This window comes from Gorilla gorilla, chromosome 2 (assembly GCF_029281585.2).
Source record: "Gorilla gorilla gorilla isolate KB3781 chromosome 2, NHGRI_mGorGor1-v2.1_pri, whole genome shotgun sequence".
NCBI lineage: Eukaryota > Metazoa > Chordata > Mammalia > Primates > Hominidae > Gorilla > Gorilla gorilla.
This window is the reverse complement of record NC_086017.1, coordinates 29,742,223-29,762,397: the sequence shown is the minus strand read 5'-3', so window position 1 is coordinate 29,762,397 and position 20,175 is coordinate 29,742,223. Positions and strand designations below refer to the sequence as shown.

Below are 20,175 nucleotides of genomic sequence, written 5' to 3'. Positions count from 1 at the left end.
GACAGCATATTCTGATTCCCTTCATAATTTTATTTTTCTTTTTTTGAGATGGAGTTTTGCTCTTGTTGCCCAGGCTGGAGTGCAATGGCATGGCCTCGGCTAGTGAGCCGTGCAACCTCTGCCTCCTGGGTTCAAGCAATTCTCCTGCCTCAGCTTCCCGAGTAGCTGGGATTACAGGCACGCACCACCATGCCTGCCTAATTTTTGTATTTTTAGAAGGGACGGGGTTTCACCATGTTGGCCAGGCTGGTCTTGAACTCCTGACCTCAAATGGTCCACCTACCTTGACCTCCCGAAGTGCTGGGATTACAGGTGTGAGCCACCTTGCCTGGCAGCCTTCATATTTTTAAAAATGACTTGAGTTCCTATCCTAAGTGTAGAGAGAGACAATATTCCCTGGTATTAGTGAGATTTCTTATAACTTCCAACTGAATTAAAAAAAATCTCACTATATCTCTTCTCCATCTTCTCAGTCTTGCTTTTGCCCAGGTTAGAACACAGAACACAGCTCCTTTCTTTTTTTACACAAAGTTCTTCTCACACAATGTAATTGTGTGGGTAGAATTTACTGAAGATACAGCATTAAGACTGGGCTGCTTCTTACTGTCTTATTTCCCATCTTGGCCCCCCCAGCCTCTCACCCTGTTGCTAGACCTTGGACTCCACACACTTTCTCAATTTATTTGTCATCTCCTTGATTTTTCCTTCTTAGTGTATCTAATCAGAAGTTGTTTTGCCCCTCCCTTTCAAACTGGAGTCTAATAATTCATATTAAAACATTAGACACTACAAAGATCATATTTTCTCCCATTTTTTTTTAACAAAGCAATTCAGTTTTCTGCCTGGCTATGTCTGTGGGCTTCCTCTTTTATACCTAGAGATGTCAGCAAGACAGTCTCTTAAACCCTAAAGACTCTCTCACTAAAAGGAATTCCACACTCAACACTTAAGATAATAATAAACTTTCACCTACCCGTATGTATTTATTCATATGTTCACCCACATCTACTCATTCAGCCATCCACTCCACTCCATTCTCAATTTCTCTGCTTTTGTCTGTTTGTTCTCTTTCTTTCTCTGTCGCTCTCTACTCTTTCCAGAGACCCAGAACACTATGGGAAGTTAGTTTCTTTCTCTCAGTTTTAAATTTTATTTATTTATTTATTTTCAGAGGCAAGGTCTTGCTCCATTGCCCAGGATGGAGTACAGTGATGTGATCACAGCTCACTGTAGCCTCGAACTCCTGGCCGTGAGAAACCCTCCCTTCTTGGCCTCCCAAAGATCATACTTCTATTTCACTGTTATATAGAACAATGAATAATTAACCAGTGATCTATGAGAAGTTTGTTCTGAAGGTTGAATTCCTCAACATGTCACAGAATTCCTGTAACTGGATGAATCACTAACAATGTTAGTGCTGTAAAAATATATGCTTACAATTTTATAAATGTTTATAATATATACATAGCATTTAATGTTTGTTACGTATGAAGATTGCTTTACATTTACTATTTGTTCTTCCTTTTTTATGTTAGTCAAAAGTAACTTTGTAGCCTCAGAGGCATAGGACAAGTTTGAAATAAATTTCATTCTTCAAAATGCTCCTCTTCCACCCTGACAATGATCAACCCATTTTTTTGCCCCAAAGGCAGGAAAAGTTATTCCAGTTGGTTACAGAGTTGCAACCTGCTTGACTGAAAAACTTCCCAGGGTGAGCACTTTCAATATACCTTTATATTTCTATTTTTACCTTCTATGTGAACATTAAGGAATAGGCAATTCAACGTTCCTTATGAAAGTGGTATAAACTTAATGTGGTCAATTTGGATTCTTTGCTGTATTTTGAGGCCTTCTATTGATTTTGTCCAAGAAAGTGAAAATCCCAGGCTTACAATTTCTAGCTCTACAGGGATTCAATTACAGGGGATTCAATTTATTTCAGTGGGAATAACAGTATGCTTTGTAACCTGGATACTTCCTGGTTGTTTTCTAAATACAACATTTAAAATATGTTGTTTAGGACACATGTTCTCAGGATCTGTGTCATGGAAAAAAATGTTGTTTACTTTCATTAATAAATAAATACATTTTAGGGGGATGTTTGTTATTTGGGGCTGTAGTTCCAAATGCATTTACTACATACATACACTTAAGGTTGTTGGTTGATTGGTATAGATCAGTCCTGTTAATATTTTTAGAAACTGTACTTAATACTATTTTCTTGCCTCACTCTTTGTAGCTAATTACTCCACCTGAGGCAAAAAAGTATTTCAACTTCAGATATCCACCTGCTGGAGTAGAAAGAGTATTTTACGGAAGAGCAAATGATCCCCAGATTGCACCTTATTTGACACATGGAATTAGATCTAAAATTTCAATACCGGTAAGTTATTTTCTTTTTTTCCTTGTACATTATTAATTTACCAAGGTGAAAATGCACAAATCAGGTATTAGTGAAATTCATCAGTTCCAATCTCCTTCCCACCCATATTTTTACTAGCCTTTTCTCGATCTGTCTTCCAAAAGCATTTATCTTGAGCAGTAAAAAAAAGCCAAGCAGCAGCAGCCAAGACAGTGTGAAGAAATTAATAGTTTAAGCCACAAACTATCTATTGTCCTCTCAAATGATAAAAGCCTAGTTGCATTCCATTTTCTCACAATAAAGAGAAATGCTGTCAGGCTGTGTTAGACAATAAAGAAGACTGTTTTGGCAGGGCATGGTGGCTCATGCCTGTAATCCCAGCACTTTGGGAGGCCGAGGCAGGAGGATCCGCTAAGATCAGGAGTTTGAGACCAGCCTGGCCAACATGGCGAAATCCTGTCTCTACTAAAAGTAAAAAAAAAAAAAAAAAGCAGCTGGGGCATGGTAGCAGGCGCCTGTAATCCCAGCTACTCGGGAGGCTGAGGCAGGAGAATCGCTTGAACCCGAGGGGTGAAGATTGCGGTGAGCTGAGATCATGCCACTGCAATCCAGCCTGGGCAACAGACCGAAACTCCATCTCAAAAAAAAAAAAAAAAAAAAAAAAGACTGTCTTGGTGACTTGCCTAGAGGCACTATAGAATACTTATATGGACATTGAGTAGAGGTGGAGTCAAAATGTTGGTTATCTGCTATTGATTGAATGGACAGTCTAGATTCAGAAGACCTGATCTCTATATCTGAAGAGAACTTTTGGAAGTCAAGTGGTTCTTGTGCTTTTCATTTTCACTTTTCTTTTTTTCTTTTTCTTTTTTTTGAGACTGAGTCTCACTCTGTCGCCCAGGCTGGAGTGCAGTGGTGTGATCTTGGCTCACTATAACCTCCACTTCCTGGGCTCAAGCCATTCTCCTGCCTCAGACTCCTGAGTAGCTGGGACTACAGGCGTGTGCCAGCACACCCGGCTAATTTTTTTTTTTTTTTAGTAATTATGGGGTTTCACCATGTTGGCCAGGCTGGTCTCAAACTCCAGACCTCAGGTGATCTGCCCGCCTCAGCCTCCCAAAGTGCTGTGATTACAGGCATGAGCCACTATACCTGGCACCACTTTTCTTAAATATTTGAGTCAAGTAACCTGGAAGCTATCATCGTAAACCTTTTAGTATCACTGAAACCTTTTAACTCATTAGAAAGTTCTTGTAGGTGTGTTTAAACTTCATAGCCAATTCTGACAGTTCATTTGAAGGTGAGCAAAGCCAATAATGATAATGAAATGTTTTCCCACAATTGTACAGTCTCCTCTCCCCAGCTATTGATTAGGGTTTCTGTTTTCAGATTTATACTTTTTTTTGTTGATATATTTGTGCATTGTATGATTTCTTTAGGCAAACACATTGATAAACCCACAGCCTATTACCACATTTCAACAGAAAATTAAAGATAAAAAAGAATCTATATATCTTAGCAATCGACGAGCACCATTAGGAAAATCTCATGATCAAGCACCAGGATTACCAAAAGGCATGGACACAATCAATACGACATTTGGGACAGCAGTCATCAGAGGTAGTAAAAAAAAATAAGGGGTGGGAAGGGGCTGGTAAAATAAGTCTCTTTGGAAAATTTGATTAAATATCTTATTTGTATGATGTTTGGTGATGGTGTAAACGATGACTCAAGAAGGAAAGATGGGATTGTTGCAAGAAAGTTACTCTCAGAACCAAAATCCTTGATGTGTATGTATGCAGAGGCAGGAAAAATTCAGGTATTGGAGTCCAGATACAGTGAGCATAGTAGGCATGGTGTAAAGACAGGAAAGAACTCAACAAAAATTGGCTCTGGGGCTAGCTAGAGAACTACAATCCCTTTGCCTTGGACATCCATTTGTGTGTTTTATTTCCATCAGTGCTTCACATGTGTTCATGACTCTGAACTCTTTATGCAACAGAGTTCATGGCACAGATAAGTATGGTAAATGCTGTATACCGCACTCCATTCATGCAGATCCGTGAGGTCTACCTGCATACTAACCAAATACAGAGCAGAGTGCATAGCTGACTTCCACTCTGATTTTGAGAGGGAGTAGAGTACCATCATTCAACAAATAACTCATTAGAGTTGATCACAGTCCATTCTTCCTTCTGAAGACCCAGGTTCCTGCCATGTTGTTGGGTGCCTTTCTTTACACCTTTCTCAGATTTCTCTCCTCTACTCTTTTTCAGGTTATCCCCTCCCTCTAGGAGTCTTACCACAGGAGATCTCAAATTCCATCTTTCTTTATTTTGTGGAGAAATTCTCTCTTTGTCTTTCCATACCCATTGAGGCTCTCTTCCAGGAACCTTAGCTTTGTTCACCGAAAGGCTCATTTGATTATTTTCCTTAAGGTAGTGACATCTACTCTGAAGATAGATTATACTTTGGAATGTAAAATCTGGAGTTGTACCTTATTGCATCATATCTGAAGTTTTTAAAAATATGACACATGAAAAATGTATTTTAGAGTAGATTAAATATCCTTTCCTTTTTATGTTTCTATATATATGAAACATATATATTTATATTTATAAACTATATATATTTATATTTATATAGAGGCTGGGGTCTCACCATGTTTCCAGGCTGGCCTCAAGCTCCTGGACTCAAATGATTCTCCCACCTTGGCCTCCCAGACTGCTGGGATTACAGGTGTGAGTGACTATTCCCCGCCTCTTCTTTTCGATAGGTTTAAGAAATCCGATGTATATGAACTGTTAGACATGGCATTATTTTAGGATTAGTTTATTTAATGTGGAAAGTATTCTCTAAGTGTGCCTCATTTAAATATATAAAAGAAACAATGTTTCAAAACATGTATATATGTGTATTATTAAGTGTAATGTTCATATATCAAAAAGAAGTTCTGCTTTACAGGATTATTTTGATTGGAATCATCTTCTGGTATTCTTAACTATTCGTTTATATAACTCAATTCTTAGCAGAAAGGCCAAAAGACAGGAAATTTCTTAATCTATGTTGTTAGGTCGAAAGGGAAGAGTGAAATTGTAAATGGAGTTACATTTACAAATTATTATCTAAAACAGTAAAAACAAAATTATTCACTGTACACAAAACTGGGTACCACTAGTCATGGGAATGCAGCTATTAAACAAACATCTTTTCCAGATTTAGGACCAGTAGAAGAATTTCTCCCTTATTCCAGTGATTTCCCTGGTACCTCTGGCTACATTGAGGATACAGATTCATTTTTTAAATTAATTAATTAATTAATTAATTTTTTTTTGAGACGGAGTCTCACTCTGTTGCCCAGGCTGGAGTGCAGTGTCATGATCTCGGCTCCCTGCAACCTCTGCCTCCCAGGTTCAAGCGATTCTCCTGCCTCAGCCCCCCGAGTAGCTGGGATTACAGGCGTGTGCCACCACGCCTGTCTAATTTTTGTATTTTTAGTAGAGACAGGGTTTCACCATGTTGCTCAGGCTTGTCTTGAACTCCCGACCCCAGATGATCCACCCACCTCAGCCTCCCAAAGTGCTGGGATTACAGACCTGAGCCACTGAGCCCAGCCTGGGAATACAGATTCAGATCAAAACAGACACAGGATGTATGCTTCCATCTAAAACTGCCAAAATTTACACCATGGCTACCCCACAGGGCATTAGGGGTTCTAATTTGTGGTTCAGATTTGTTTAGATCATCTTGAGAAGTCTGCAGCAAACTAAAATAAAAATTGTACAGAGATTCTCAGGATCAGGAATTTAACTGTGCTTGGAGTATGGCTTACCACAACTAAACAGTTAACTGATAATATAGTTTTTTTTTGAGATGAAAGTTTCGCTCTGTCGCCCAGGCTGGAGTACAGTGGTGCCATCTCGGCTCACTGCAACCTCCACCTCCCGGATTCAAGTGATTCTTCTGCCTCAGCCTCCTGAGTAAAGTAGCTGGGACCACAGGCACGTGCTACCACACCTGGCTAATTTTTGTATTTTTAGTAGAGATGGCGTTTCACCATGTTGTCCAGGCTGGATTTTTTTTTTTTTTTTTTTTTTTTTTAGTAGAAATGGGGTTTCACCATGTTGGCCAGGCTGATCTCGGACTCCTGACTTCAGGTGATCCACCCTCCTTGGCCTCCCAAAGTGCTGAGATTACACACGTGAGCCACTGCTCCCAGCCAGTGATAATAGAGTTCTAATATGCTCTGACTTCTAGGGGATGAGCCAGGTCAAGTGGGCTTCCCTTTCTTGATAAATCATTTATGTTGGCTTTGTGATCTCTCGGGATGTCTATGTAGCCTTGCATCCAGCATACCTAATTTCTCATTTGTTCTAGTCAATATAAACGTATTATAAATAGGTTAAAAAGTGACTTGGAACTGATTTTATTAATTCTTCCTTCAGAATACTCTGCTAAAGATGTGGTGAATCCACCAAAATCCTATGAAGAAGTATTTCAAGAAGGAAATGAAGGACATGATTTGTATGTTGTTTCTCACAATGATTATTATGCAGGTAAGTGTCCTCTGATGCAAAATGGGCCTGAGGATATGGGACTCTCGGATTTGTGAAGAGGAATAAAGGAAATTAGTACATAAAGTTAAATGCCTGCCATGTAATAGGTAACTAATACAATATTATTCATAAGGTCATAAACCATGATAGCTGGGAAAACCTGTACTGCATATACTTACAGTTTTTAAAAAATTTTTATTTAAATTTTTTTTTTTAGACAGGGGTCTCTGTTGCCCATGTTGGAGTGCAGTGGTATGATCATGGCTCATTGCAGTCTCCACCTCCTAGGCTCAAGCAATCCTTCCACCTTAGCCTCCTGAACAGCTGAGACTACAGGTGTGCACCACCACGCCTGGCTAATTTTTTGAGTTTTTAAATAGAGATGAGGTCTTCCTATGTTGTCCAGGCTGGTCTCAAACTCCTGAGCTCAAGCGATCCTCCCACCTTGGCCTCCCAAAGTGCTGGGATTACGGGCATGCACCACTGCACTCAGCTCAAGACTTATTCTAAATGCTTAATTTTATATTAAGAATATTGGGTGATGGTCAAGTTCACAAATTTTTGAATCAGATCAGGTTCAAATCCTAGCTCATCCATTTACTATCTTTTAAAATTTGGGCAATTTACTTATTTGATCATTATATATTCTTATCTCTTAAATGGGTATAGTAATATAGTGAGGATTGAGTAGATGTCAGATGCTTAACATAGCACCTGGAACAGAGTTAAGTGCTGATAATTATTAGCTATTATTATTATTATTATTAGCAATCTTGTCTTAAAGTTTCATGTCTAGTAGCATATTACTAGAATTATTCCATAGCACAACTAAAAAGGCATTAGATGTTTATAGTGCTATAAAATAAAACTCAATTGCCAGTATGTTGATGCTAAGTAAAGTCTTGACATAATAAAGGATTGAGAAGTAGACTGATACATGTCCTGAGAAAGCCCTATGTATTGTGCATGGTTTATAAACTCAGTCTTGTGAAAATATTTTATTCACGTTTGAAAAAGTTTCATGTCTATTGCACAGTCTAATCCAATGCTCTTTAATTGTTTTAAAAGAACTTTGGTCTGGGTGTGGTGGCTCACGCTTGTAATCTCAGCGCCGGATTGTTTGAGCCCAGGAGTTTGAGACCAGCCTGGGCAACATAGTGAGAATCTCTATCTACAAAAAATAAATTAAAAAATCAGTCAGGCATGGTGGTGCGTGTCTGTAGTTCCAGCTACTTGGGAGGCTGAGATGGGAGGATTGTTTGAGCCCAGTAATTCCAGGTTGCAGTGAGCCACGATTGCACTACTGCACTCTAGGCCTGGGCAGATGAATATCCAGTTTTCCCAGCACCATTTATTGAAGAGACACTCTTTTCCTCAGTGTATGTTCTTGGCACCTTTGCCAAAAATGAGTTCACTCCAGGTGTGTGGATTTGTTTGGATTCTTTATTCTGTTCCGTTGGTCTATGTGTCTGTTTTTCTCCTAGTACCATGCTGTTTTGGTTACTATAGCTCTGTAGTATAATTTGAAGTCAAGTAATGTGATTACTCTAGTTTTGATCTTTTTACTTTGGCTATTCTGGATATTTTATGGTTTCATATACACTTTAGGGTTTTTTAAAATATTTCTGTGAAGAATGTCATTGGTAATTTGGTAGGGATTGCATTGAATCTGTAGATTGCTTTTGGTAGTATGGACATTTTAACAATATTGATTCTTCCAATCCATGAACATAAAATAGTTTTTGATTTTTTGGTGTCCTGCTCAATTTCTTTCATCAGTGTTTTATAGTTTTCATTATAGAAATCTTTGATTAAGTTAATTCCTAGATATTTAATTTTATGTGTGGCTATTGTGTTTAATACATGGGATTACTTTTTAAATTTCTTTTTCACATCATTCACTGTTGGTATATAGAAATGCTACTGATTTTTGTATGTTTATTTTGTATCTTGTAACTTTACTGAATTTATCAGTTCTAATAGTTTTCTTATGGAGTCTTTAGGTTTTTCTAAATATAAAATCATATCATCTGCAAATAAGGGTAATTTGGCCTCTTTCTTTCCAGTTTGCATGCCCTTCATATCTTTCTCTTGTCTGGTTGCTCTAGCTTGGACTTCCAGTATGAAGGAAGAACTTTCAGTCTTTCCCCATTCAGTATCACACTAGCTGGGGTTCTGTTGTATACGGCTTTTATTATGTTGAGGTGTGTTCCTTCTATATCCAGTGTGTTGAGGGTTTTTATTATTACAGGCATTAGCCACTGCTAATGTTGAATTGCTACTATTATTATTACAGGCATTAGCCACTGCTAATGTTGAAGGGATGTTGAATTTTATCAGATGCTTTTTCAGCATCAATTGAAATGATCATATGGTTTTTTACTCTTCATTCTGTTGATATGATATATCCCATTGATTGATTTGCGTATGCTTAAAAATACTTGGGTCCCAGAGATAAATCCCATGAGACTTGCAAATATTATCTTAAACCCATTATTTTAACCTGATAACAACTTAACACTATTTGCATAAACAAACAACAAAGAAAAATAAAATAAAACTCTATGCCTTAACTTTCTCCCCTTAACTTTTTAACCCTATTGTTTCTATTTATATCTTATTATAATCTCTATGTCTTGAAAAGTTGTTGTAGTTACTATTTTTGATTGGTTCATTGTTTAGTCTATCTACTCGGGATAAGAGTAGTTTGGATACCACAGTTATGGTGTTATACTACTCTGTGTGTTTCTGTGTGCTTACTATTATCAGTGAGTTTTGCACCTTCAGGTGATTATTCATTGCTTATTATTATTATTTTTCTTTCTGATTGAAATTGAAGTACTCCCTTAAGCATTTCTTGTAGGACAGGTCTGGTATTTATGAAATCCCTCTGCTTTTTTTTTGGCCTGTGAGAGTCTTTATTTCTTCATCATGTGTGAAGGATATTTTCAGCAGATAAGATATACTATTCTAAAATAAAAGTTTCTTCTCTTCAGCACTTTAAATATGTCATGGCACTCTCTCCTGGACTGTAAAGTTTCCACTGAAAAGTCTACTGCCAGATTTATTGAAGCTCCATTGTATGTTGTTTCTTTTCTCTCACTGCTTTTAGATTCCTTTCTTCATCCTTGACCTTTGGGAGTTTGATTATTCAATGTCTTGAGGTAGTCTTCTTTGGGTTAAATCTTCTTGGTGTTCTATAACCTTCTTGTACTTGGATATTGATATCTTTCTCTAGGTTTGGGAAGTTCTCTGTTATCCCTTTGAATAAACTTTCTACTCCTATCTCTTTCTCTATTTTCTCCTTAGGGGCAATAACTTTAAAAATAAAATTAAAAAATAAAAAATAATAATAAATTTAGTCTCACTATGTTGCTCAGGCTAGTCTCGAATTCCTGAGCTCAAGTGATCTTTGCACCTTGGCCTCCCAAAGTACTGGGATTACAAATGTGAGCCACCATGCTTGGCAAGGCCAATAACTCTTAGATTTGCCCTTTTTAGACTATTTTTCTGTATCTTTTAGTTGTACTTCATTCTTTAAATTTTTTTTTCTTTTGTCTTCTCTGATTGTATTTTCAAATAGCCTCTCTGCAAGCTCATTAACTCTTTCTTCTGCTTGATCAATTCTGCTGTTGAGAGACTGATGTACTTTTCAGTTTGTCAATTGAATTTTTCAGTTCCAGAATTTCTGCTTGATTCTTTTTGTTTTTGTTTGTTGTTGTTGTTTTGTTTTTGTTTTTTGAAACGGAGTCTCACTCTGTTGCCCAGGCTGGAGTCCAGTGGTGTGCTCTTGGCTCACTGCAACCTGTGCCTCCCGGTTTCAAGTGATTCTCCTGTCTCAGCCTCCTCAGTAGCAGGGATTACAGGCACTATCACGCCTGGCTAATTTTTATATTTTTAGTAGAGATGGGGTTTCACCATGTTGGCCAGGCTTGTCTTGAACTCCTGGCCTTAAGTGATCTACCGACCTCGGCCTCCCAAAGTGCTCAGATTACAGGTGTGAACTACCACGCCTGGCCTTTGCTTGATTCTTTTTAATTATTTCAGTCTCTTTCTTAAATTTACCTGATAGAATTTTGAATTCCTTCTCTGTGTTATCTTAAATTTATTTGAGTTTCCTCAACACAGCTATTTTGAATTCTCTATCTGAAAGGACATATAGCTCTCTTGCTCCATGATTGTTCCCTGGTGTCTTATTTAGTTTATTTAGTGAGGTCATATTTTCCTAGATGGTGTTGATGCTTGTAGATGTTCCTTGGTATCTGGCATTGAACAGTTAAGTATTTATTGTAGTCCTCACTGTCTGTGCTTATTTGTACCCATTCATCTTGGAAATGCTTTCCAGATATTTGAAAGGACTTGTGTGTTGTGATCTAAGCTGTATCTGCTTTAGGGGGCACCCCAAGCCCAGTAACACTGGTTTTTGCAAACTTGTAGAGGTACTGCCTTGATGGACTTGGACAAGATCTGGGAGAATTCCCTGGGTTACAAGGCAGAGGCTCATGTTCTTTTCCTTTACTTTCTCCTAAACATACAGTCTTTCTCTCTGTTCTGAGCCACCTAAAGCTGGGGGTGGAGTGACACAAGTACCCCTGTGGCCACCACTGCTCACTGTATTGGATCAGACTTGAAGCTAGTGTAGCATTTGGTCTCACCCAAGTCCTGCTGTACTCAACCTCTGGCTGCAGCCTATGTTCACTCAAGGTCCTGGGGCTCTACAATTAACAGGTGGTAAAGCCAGCCAGGCCTGTGTCCTTCCCTTCAGGGTGGTGAGGTCCCCCAGGCCCTGGGTGGGTACAGAAGTACTGTCTGGGAGTCAAGGACTAGAGTCAAAAACTTTAGACGTCTACCAGGTATTCTACTGTATTGCAGCTGAGCTGGCACTCAAACCACAAGATACAGTCTTTCCCACTCTTCCCTCCCCCTTCCAAAGACAGAGGAACCTCACTGGGTAGCCACCGCCACCTCAGGCCATGAGGAATACTGCCAGACTACCACCAATGTTCTCTTAAGGCCCAAGGTCTCTTAAGTCAGCTTGAAGTTAATGGCCTGGGACTTACCCTTCAGGGAAGTGGGTTCCTCTATGGCCCAGAGCAGGTCTAGAAATGCTATTCAAGAGCCAAGTCCTGGAATCGGGAACCGCTTGGTGCTCTGCTCCGCTGTGGCCATGCTGGTACCCAAGGTGTAGGACAAAGTTCCCCTTACTTTTCCCTCTACTTTTCTCAAGCAGAAGGAGTTTTGCTCTGTAGCTACCACAGCTGGTAATGTGCTAAGTCTCTTCTGAATCCAGGAAGTCTCAGAGGCTTACCCAAGGCCCTTGATATACTACCTGGGCCCTGAATAACTGCAGCTGGTTATTCAGGGCCCAAGAGCTCTTCAGTTAGCAGGTGATGAATGCTGCCAGGATTGGGTTCTTTCCTTCAAGGCAGTGAAGGAAAGACACATCCTTTTGGCCCCGGATGTGTCTAGAAATGTCATCTGCAAACCAGGGCCTGGAATGGCAGCCTCCTGAGTCCCACAGTGCCCTATCTTGCTGTGGCTGAGGTGGTGTCCTAGATGCAAGGTGAAGTCTTCCCTGCTCTTCCCTCTCCTCTCCTCAAGCGGAAGGAAGGGGTCCCTTTTGGAGCCATGAGCGGAGCTGTGCAGCCTGGGGTTAAGGGAGGGGTGATGCCAGCATTCCCTTGGCTGCCCCAGCTGGTGTCCCAGTATGACATGTATCTCGCCACCCACCCCACCCCCAGTCCACTGTCTCTGGGCCTGGTTCTGCTCTGGGAGTCGCCTAAGAGTTCCAGTCCTTATGGCCTAGACTGCCTTTCAAGTTTACTTGGAGACACAGAGTGCTGTAGCCCTTGGTGGCGAGGTTTGCAGGCACTCAAGTTTGGACTACTGGGATTGGCAATTCCTTTTCTGGTGGGGCTGATTTAAATGCTGCCTCTGGGGACAGGCATCAGCTGAGTTTCGTTCAGTTTTCCATTCTGCTCTAACAGGAAAGCACTGAGTTTGATACCTCACAATTGCTGTGTTCTCCCTGCCCTGGTGCCAGGAGAAGCTCTCCCCATCACTCTGCTGCTGCCGGGGTTGGGGAGGGGTGGTGTCTGTGATTCAAAACTATTTTTTCTATCTCTTGAGTGCCTTTTTTTTTTTCAGTGCTATGAAGTTAAAATCAGGTACTATGAGTTGCCCACCTGATTTTTGAGATGGGCACTCATACCTGTGTAGATAGTTGTCAACTTGGTCCTTGTGGGGGGTGGGGGGCGGGTGTGGGTCTGGGACACGGGACTGGGACATGATCAGTGGAGCTTTCTATTCTGCCGTCTTGCTCCACTTCCTCTCTCTGAACATTTTTTCTAACCCCCATCCATTCAGCCATTAAATCATTAATCATTAAATAAATGGGATAATACTCTCCATGCTTTTAGGGAGCCTGCTCTATATATTTTAAATTTTTTACTTAAATAATATGTAGATAGCAATAAATATGGACCTACAACATTTAAAATACACTTAATACTTCAAAATAACTTAATTTTAATCATTACTAAAGTGATAGATAATTTTATAAAATGAAAGCTATACAGAAATATACAATATACAAAAAATTCCCACAATTCTCTATCTCACACAGAACTTTCTTTCTTTCTTTCTTTCTTTCTTTCTTTCTTTCTTTCTTTCTTTCTCTCTCTCTCTTTCTCTCTCTCTCTCTCTTTCTCTCTTTCTCTCTCTCTTTCTCTCTTTCTCTCTTTCTTTTTTTGAGATGGAGTTTTGCTCTTTCGTCCAGGCTGGAGTGAAGTGGCCTGATTTCGGCTCACTGCAACCTCCGCCTCCTGGGTTCAAGCAATTCTCCTGCCTCAGCCTCCCAAGTAGCTGGGATTACAGGCGCCCGCCACCATGCCTGGCTAATTTCTGTATTTTTAGTAGAGACGGGGTTTCACCGTGTTGGTCAGGCTGGTCTCGAACTTCTGATCTCAGGCGATCCATCTGCCTCAGCCTCTTAAAGTGCTAGGATTACAGGCGTGAGCCACTGCGCCCAGCCGATGATATGTTCATAGATGTTTTTCTTTGCACTTTTATATATATCAGTATGTATGTTCATTTTGTTCCACATCGTATATACATTTTTCCTTTTGCTTTTTTTGTCTTATGAAATATTTTGGAATGTCTTTTCATGTCAGTATCTACATTATATTTTCACTATTACAAAAACATATTGTTTATATACCTTTGTAAATGTGATTGGCTATTTCCTTAAGTTACATTCCTGGATTTCTGAGAAATTTTTACTCTTAGAGCCAAACTGTCAGCTCAAATTACTGCCCAATTTGCCCTTAGACCCAGAGTATGAGAATATCCATTTCTCCACACCCTTCCCAATAATGAGCTCAGCCAATCTTCTTTATTTTTGCTTAACTAAGAGACAGTTATAATTTCTTGTTACTTCAATAACAAGACATTTACTGTTTTTATTTACATTATTTGAGTTACTAGTGAGGCTGAATATCTTTACTCCAACATTTCTTACCCTCTTGGTTGTTCTCTAGTTTCAGTCCTACTTTCTTATCTCGAAATAGAAAACTAACACCACATCAAGACTTGAAAAGAAAAAAGCACAGTATTCAGTTTTAAATAAAAAGACTCCTCTGTTGGTTTCTCAGCTCTCAATCACCCTTTGAATGTTTCTAATATGAGGTAAATGAAATATGAGGGTCGCAATGTTCTGATGATCGCACCAAATCTCAGTGAGAACAAGTGCAAAACACCAAACCTCTCAAATCTTAGCATAGTGGAAAGTGCTGCCAGAGACCTAAATCATTGCCATACCTCCCTTGATCTTCAGGATTTCCATAACAATGGTGGAGACCCTGCAGTTTTTCATCATTGATATCTCTTTTTCCCATACAATGTCCTTACTTACTTTCTAAATATTAAAGTTCTTCACTCATTTTAAGAATTGAGCTACATATTTTCTATAAATTTTGAATATTAACCCTCTATCAGATACATAGTTTGCAAATATTTTTTTCCCAACTTATAGGTTGCCTTTTCATTTTGGTGATTGTTTCCTTTGCTATGTAGAAGGTTTTTAATTTGATGTAGTCTCATTTATTTATTTTTGCTTTTGTAGTCTGAGCTTTTGTATCTAAGACATCATTGCCAAGGCCAATGTCAATAAGTTTTTCCTCTATTTTCTCTTCTATGAGTTTTATGGTTTCAGGTCTTAACGTTTAGGTTTTTTTTTTTAATCTATTTTTAGTTGATTTTTGTGTATGGTGTTGCATGTGGAAATCAGGTTTCCCAGGACCATTTATTGAAGAGACTATCCTTGCGTCCTTGTTTCTTCTTGCTGCCCTTGTTGAAAATTAGTGCATTGTGTATGTTTGGATTTATTTCTGGGCTCTCCATTCTGTTCCACTAGCCTGTATGTCTGTTTTTATGCCAGTACCATACTGTTCTAATTACTACAGCTCTGTAATATAATTTAAATTTAGGATGTGTGATGCCTCTAACTTTTTTCTTTTTCCTAATAATTACTTTGGCTATTGAGAGCCTTTTGTGGTTCTATATAAATTTTTAAGATTTTTTTTTCTATTTCTGTGAAGAATGCTATTGGAATTTTGATAGGGATCACATTGAATCTGCATTTTGCTTTGGGTAGTGTGAACATTTTAAGAAAATTAATTATTCTGATCAATGAACATGGAATGAATATCTTCATTTTATTTGTGTCCTCTTCAATTTCTTTCATCATTGTTTTATAGTTTTCAGTGTACAGGTCTTTTACCCCCTTGGTTAAGTTTATTCCTAAGTATTTTTTTATGCTATCATAAATTGAATTATTTTCTTGATTTCTTTTTTGTCTAGGTTGTTATTTTTTATAGAAATGCCATGGATTTTTATGTGTTGATTTTGTATTCTTTGACTTTACTTAATTCATTTATTAGTTCTTTTGTTTTTTGAGAAAGAGCCTCACTCTGTTGCCCAGGCTGGAGTGCAGTGGCACGATCTCGGCTTACCACAACCTCCGCCTCCTGGGTTCAAGCGATTCTCGTGCCTCAGCCTCCGAAGTAGCTGGGATTACAGGTGCATGCCATCACGACCAGCTAATTTTTGAATTTTTAGAGAAGACACGGTTTCACCATGTTGGCCAGACTGGTCTCGAACTCCTGGTCTCAAGTGATCCACCAGTCTCGGCCTCACAAAGTGCTGGGATTACAGGCATGAGCTACTGTGCCCAGCCAAATTCATTAGTTCTAACGGTTTTTTGATGGAGTCTTTGGAGTTTTTTACATATGGCTTTTCAAATATTAACACAAGGTATTGTTGTGTGTAGCATCCCATCAGTCTCCCAGCTCACATGGGGGAATGCTTCTGTCATCTGTAGCTAAATCTGTGCAGTTTCTGCACTGTTACAATTTCATTTTTTGTTCCATTCTCATTTTCAGTGTCAATGAGAACATAGTGTGCATCGTGCACAATAAGGTTATTCGTGTTGCTTAAGTCATAAGTCTTCCTTTCTTTTTCCACAGGAGAGGCAAAGAACCGAAAGTATAACCCATCAAGTTTCCGTAGGTGTAGTGTGTATGGAGTACCAACACCACATTTTAATGATGGACGAGCCATGGCAAAATCTCTATATTGGCTCCATGAACTACAAATGTAAGTTTAATTATACTGTGCCCAGGAACAAGTATTAGACATTTGGACTTAAAGAAAAGTTGATTTTTAAACTTTATTTTTTGAAGAGGTAATAAAATGATATGGTTCAAACAAGATGATTAGAAAAAAATAGAAAAAACAGTGTAATGTATTTCACTTCTGACACCCATCCTATCTAGTTCCTACAGAGGTAAAAATGATACTTTTTTTTTTTCTATCTTTATTCCAAAGTTGCAAGCAAACATAAAGACATATATGCGTGTTTTAACTCTCTGGGATCAACTTTATTTGTGTTTCTTAAATATAATGGACTTTCAAAACTCTACCAAGACAATTGTAATTGACTTGAAATTTATTTATTTATTTATTGAGACAGCATCTTGCTCTATTGCTCAGGCTGGAGTATAGTAGGGCCGTCATAGCTCACTGCAACCTTGAACTCCTGGACTCAAGCTATCCACCTCAGCCTTCTGAATAGCTGGGAATAAAGGCATGAATAACCATCCTGTCTTGACCTGATATTTGTTATTCAGCTTTGTTGAATAGTTATTTGGGCACCTGAGCATCACTCAAATTTTTCAAATTGTGACCTTTTTATGTCTTCATTCTGTAAAGACTACTTCCTTAGAAAACAAAATTGGGTCATTAGTTTTTCATTTCCTGCGTTATATTTTATATCCGAGCCAACACGTAAACTTTGGAAGATTGCTCATAAAAGTCTAGATATCTTGTTATGCTTAAAAAAATCAGAAGATTGTGGATACTGGTACCATGGTTTGAACGTTGTAAATACTGGTGCCGCCCTGCCCTCCACAAAAAGATATGTCTATGTCCTGATGCCCAGAACCTATGAATGTTACTTTGTGTGGAAAAAGGGTCTTTGTAGATGTAATTAAGGATCTTGAGATGAAGAGATCATTCTGGATTATCTGAGCGGATGTTAAATCCAATGATCAGTATCCATAGAGGGGAAGAAGAAAATTTGATACACAAGTGGAAAAGACATGCAGAAGGGAAGGTATGTGAAGATGGAGATAGATATTGGTGTGATGTGCCTATAACCAAGGAATGCAAAGTAATGCCAACAGCCATCAGACTTTGGAAGAAGGAAAGAATGGGCTGGGTGTGGTGGCATATGCCTGTAGTCCCAGTGCTTTGGGAGGCTGAGGTGGGAGAATGGCTTGAGCCCAGGAGCTTGAGGCCAGCCTGGGCAACATAGCAAGACACCATCTCTAGGGAAAACAACAAAAAAAGCAAGAAATGAATTCTCCCCTAGAGCTGTTAGAGGAAATGTGGCCTTACTGACACTTTGATTTAAGACTTCTGGCTTCTAGGACTGTGAGAGAATACATTTTTTTACACCATCAGTTTTTGGTAATTTCTTATAGCAACCACATGAAACTAATGCATGGGCCTCGAATTCATATTTGTCAATGATAGGGGTAGATTTGTTCTGACCTCTGCCCTCTTTAAAGGAGACAATGGCCCTCTAGGTTTCCGTAGGCCCAACATGCACACAAACTTAGCATTACTGCAGGTATCCAAGCTGCCTCACTCTTGCCTATTTTGTCTCTGTGACAATAACAGCTCTCAGTTATAGAGGCAAAATTCTGAGCACTTTATATATTATTAGTTTAATTCTACTAAGAACTCCACAGGATAGGTGTATTATAACTTTTATTCTTCCCATTTTACAGGTGAAAAAGCTGAGGTACAGAGGGGTTAAATCATTTGCCTAAGATCATGCAGCTCAGACGTATCAGGGGTAAGAATGAAACCCAGGCAGTGTTGGCTCTAGAGGCAGCCCTAACCACTGCACCAGATCTATAGGCACTTTATTCTTGATCACCTCTTTATGGGCTTCAAAAATGATTTCCATTCCTCTTTCACTCCTTTATTTTTTTATTTTTATTTTTATTTTTTTTTATTTTTATTTATTTATTTTTTTTTTGAGACGGAGTCTCGCTTTGTCACCCAGGCTGGAGTGCAGTGGCGCAATCTCGGCTCACTGCAAGCTCCGCCTCCCAGGTTCACGCCATTCTCCTGCCTCAGCCTCCCGAGTAGCTGGGACTACAGGCGCCTGCCACCACGCCCGGCTAATTTTTTGTATTTTTAGTAGAGACGGGGTTTCACCGTGTTAGCCAGGATGGTCTCGATCTCTTGACCTCGTGATCCGCCTGCCTCGGCCTCCCAAAGTGCTGGGATTACAGGCATGAGCCACCGCGCCCGGCTCACTCCTTTATTACATGAGTTTCTGATACTCGAATTATTCAAAATAAGGATGGTAAAACACACACATAAAATAAATTTTTACAGTATCATAGTAACCCTGTATGAGATAGTTTTTATTTAGGATATGGATGAAGCATTTACATAATAAATATTTCTTAATTATTTTTATTAAAATGGTTAAACTATGTGTAAAGTATGAAGATATTATTTAAATATTTAAGGACTACAGCTATTTATAATTAAATATAATAAATAAATTGATACTTGAAAGGAGACAAATATGGTTTATCCATTTTCAATGGGTTAGAAATATAAACTTGCTATCAGTTTGTAAAACATATGAGGTAAACACATTAACGACAATGTGGTCCTCAAGAACATCCTAAGAGCAGAGCAAATATCAGTGATTTAGTGTTGCCACAGAAAAAGACACAAAGTTTATAAGGGCAAACAGTGTGCAGTGCATGCTTCCCTCCAACTTGTCTCTACTCCCAAGAGGACACTGTTTATGGAACAGTGTTTTATTTGATCATACATTTTGTATTTTTTTTTTTTTTGAGATGGAGTCTCCCTCTGTCACCCAGACTGGATTGCAGTGGCATGATCTCGGCTCACTGCAACCTTTGCCTTCTGGGTTCAAGCAATTCTCATGCCTCAGCCTCCTGAGTAGCAGGAATTACAGGTGCGTGCCACCATGCCTGGCTAATTTTTGTATTTTTAGTAGAGATGGGGTTTCACCATGATCGTCAGGCTGGTCTTGAACTCATGACCTCAGGTGATCCGCCCGCCTCAGCCTCCCAAAGTGCTGGGATTACAGGCGTGAGCCACTGCGCCCAGCCCTTTTTGTATTTTGAAACTTAATTGGAATGTTATTGCTAGCAGTAGAGAAATTCTTTATTCTTTTGGTTGCAGTTTAAAAAGAGCTCACTACTTCATTCAGTTTGATTTCTGTTACAAACGTGGAGTCAAGAGTGTTAGTTTACATTTTGAGGCATCTAATTTTATATGCACGATTTAATGTAAATTTGGTTTACTCTCAACTTTTATGGGATATATTTCCTCTGTAAAAGAGGATCTCTATTGGCTGGGCATGGTGGCTCATGCCTGTAATCCCAGCACTTTGGGAGGCTGAGGCAGGCAGATCACCAGGTCAGGAGTTCAAGACCAGCCTGGCCAACATAGTGAAGCCCTGTCTCTACTAAAAATACAAAAATTAGCTGAGTGTGGTGGCACGCACCTGTAGTCCCAGCTACTTGGGAGGCTGAGGCAGGAGAATCGCTTGAACCCCGGAGGTGGAGGTTTCAGGAGCTGAGACGGCGCCATTGCACTCCAGCCTGGGTGACAGAGCAAGACTCTGTCTTAAAAAACAAA

At 39.2% G+C, this 20,175-nt stretch overlaps 1 protein-coding gene across 3 annotated transcripts in view; it reads left to right on the top strand.

Moving 5' to 3' along the window:
• EFHB (EF-hand domain family member B) overlaps nt 1-20,175 on the top strand; it is a 57,208-nt gene that overhangs the window by 14,182 nt on the left and 22,851 nt on the right. For all 3 annotated transcript variants that reach the window (XM_055383263.2, XM_004033712.5, XM_055383260.2), the window contains 5 exons: nt 1,649-1,711; nt 2,240-2,383; nt 3,802-3,982; nt 6,808-6,918; nt 16,443-16,572. In XM_055383263.2, coding sequence (XP_055239238.2) covers nt 1,649-1,711; nt 2,240-2,383; nt 3,802-3,982; nt 6,808-6,918; nt 16,443-16,572 — 629 coding nt within the window. The remainder of the gene's footprint in view (nt 1-1,648; nt 1,712-2,239; nt 2,384-3,801; nt 3,983-6,807; nt 6,919-16,442; nt 16,573-20,175) is intronic.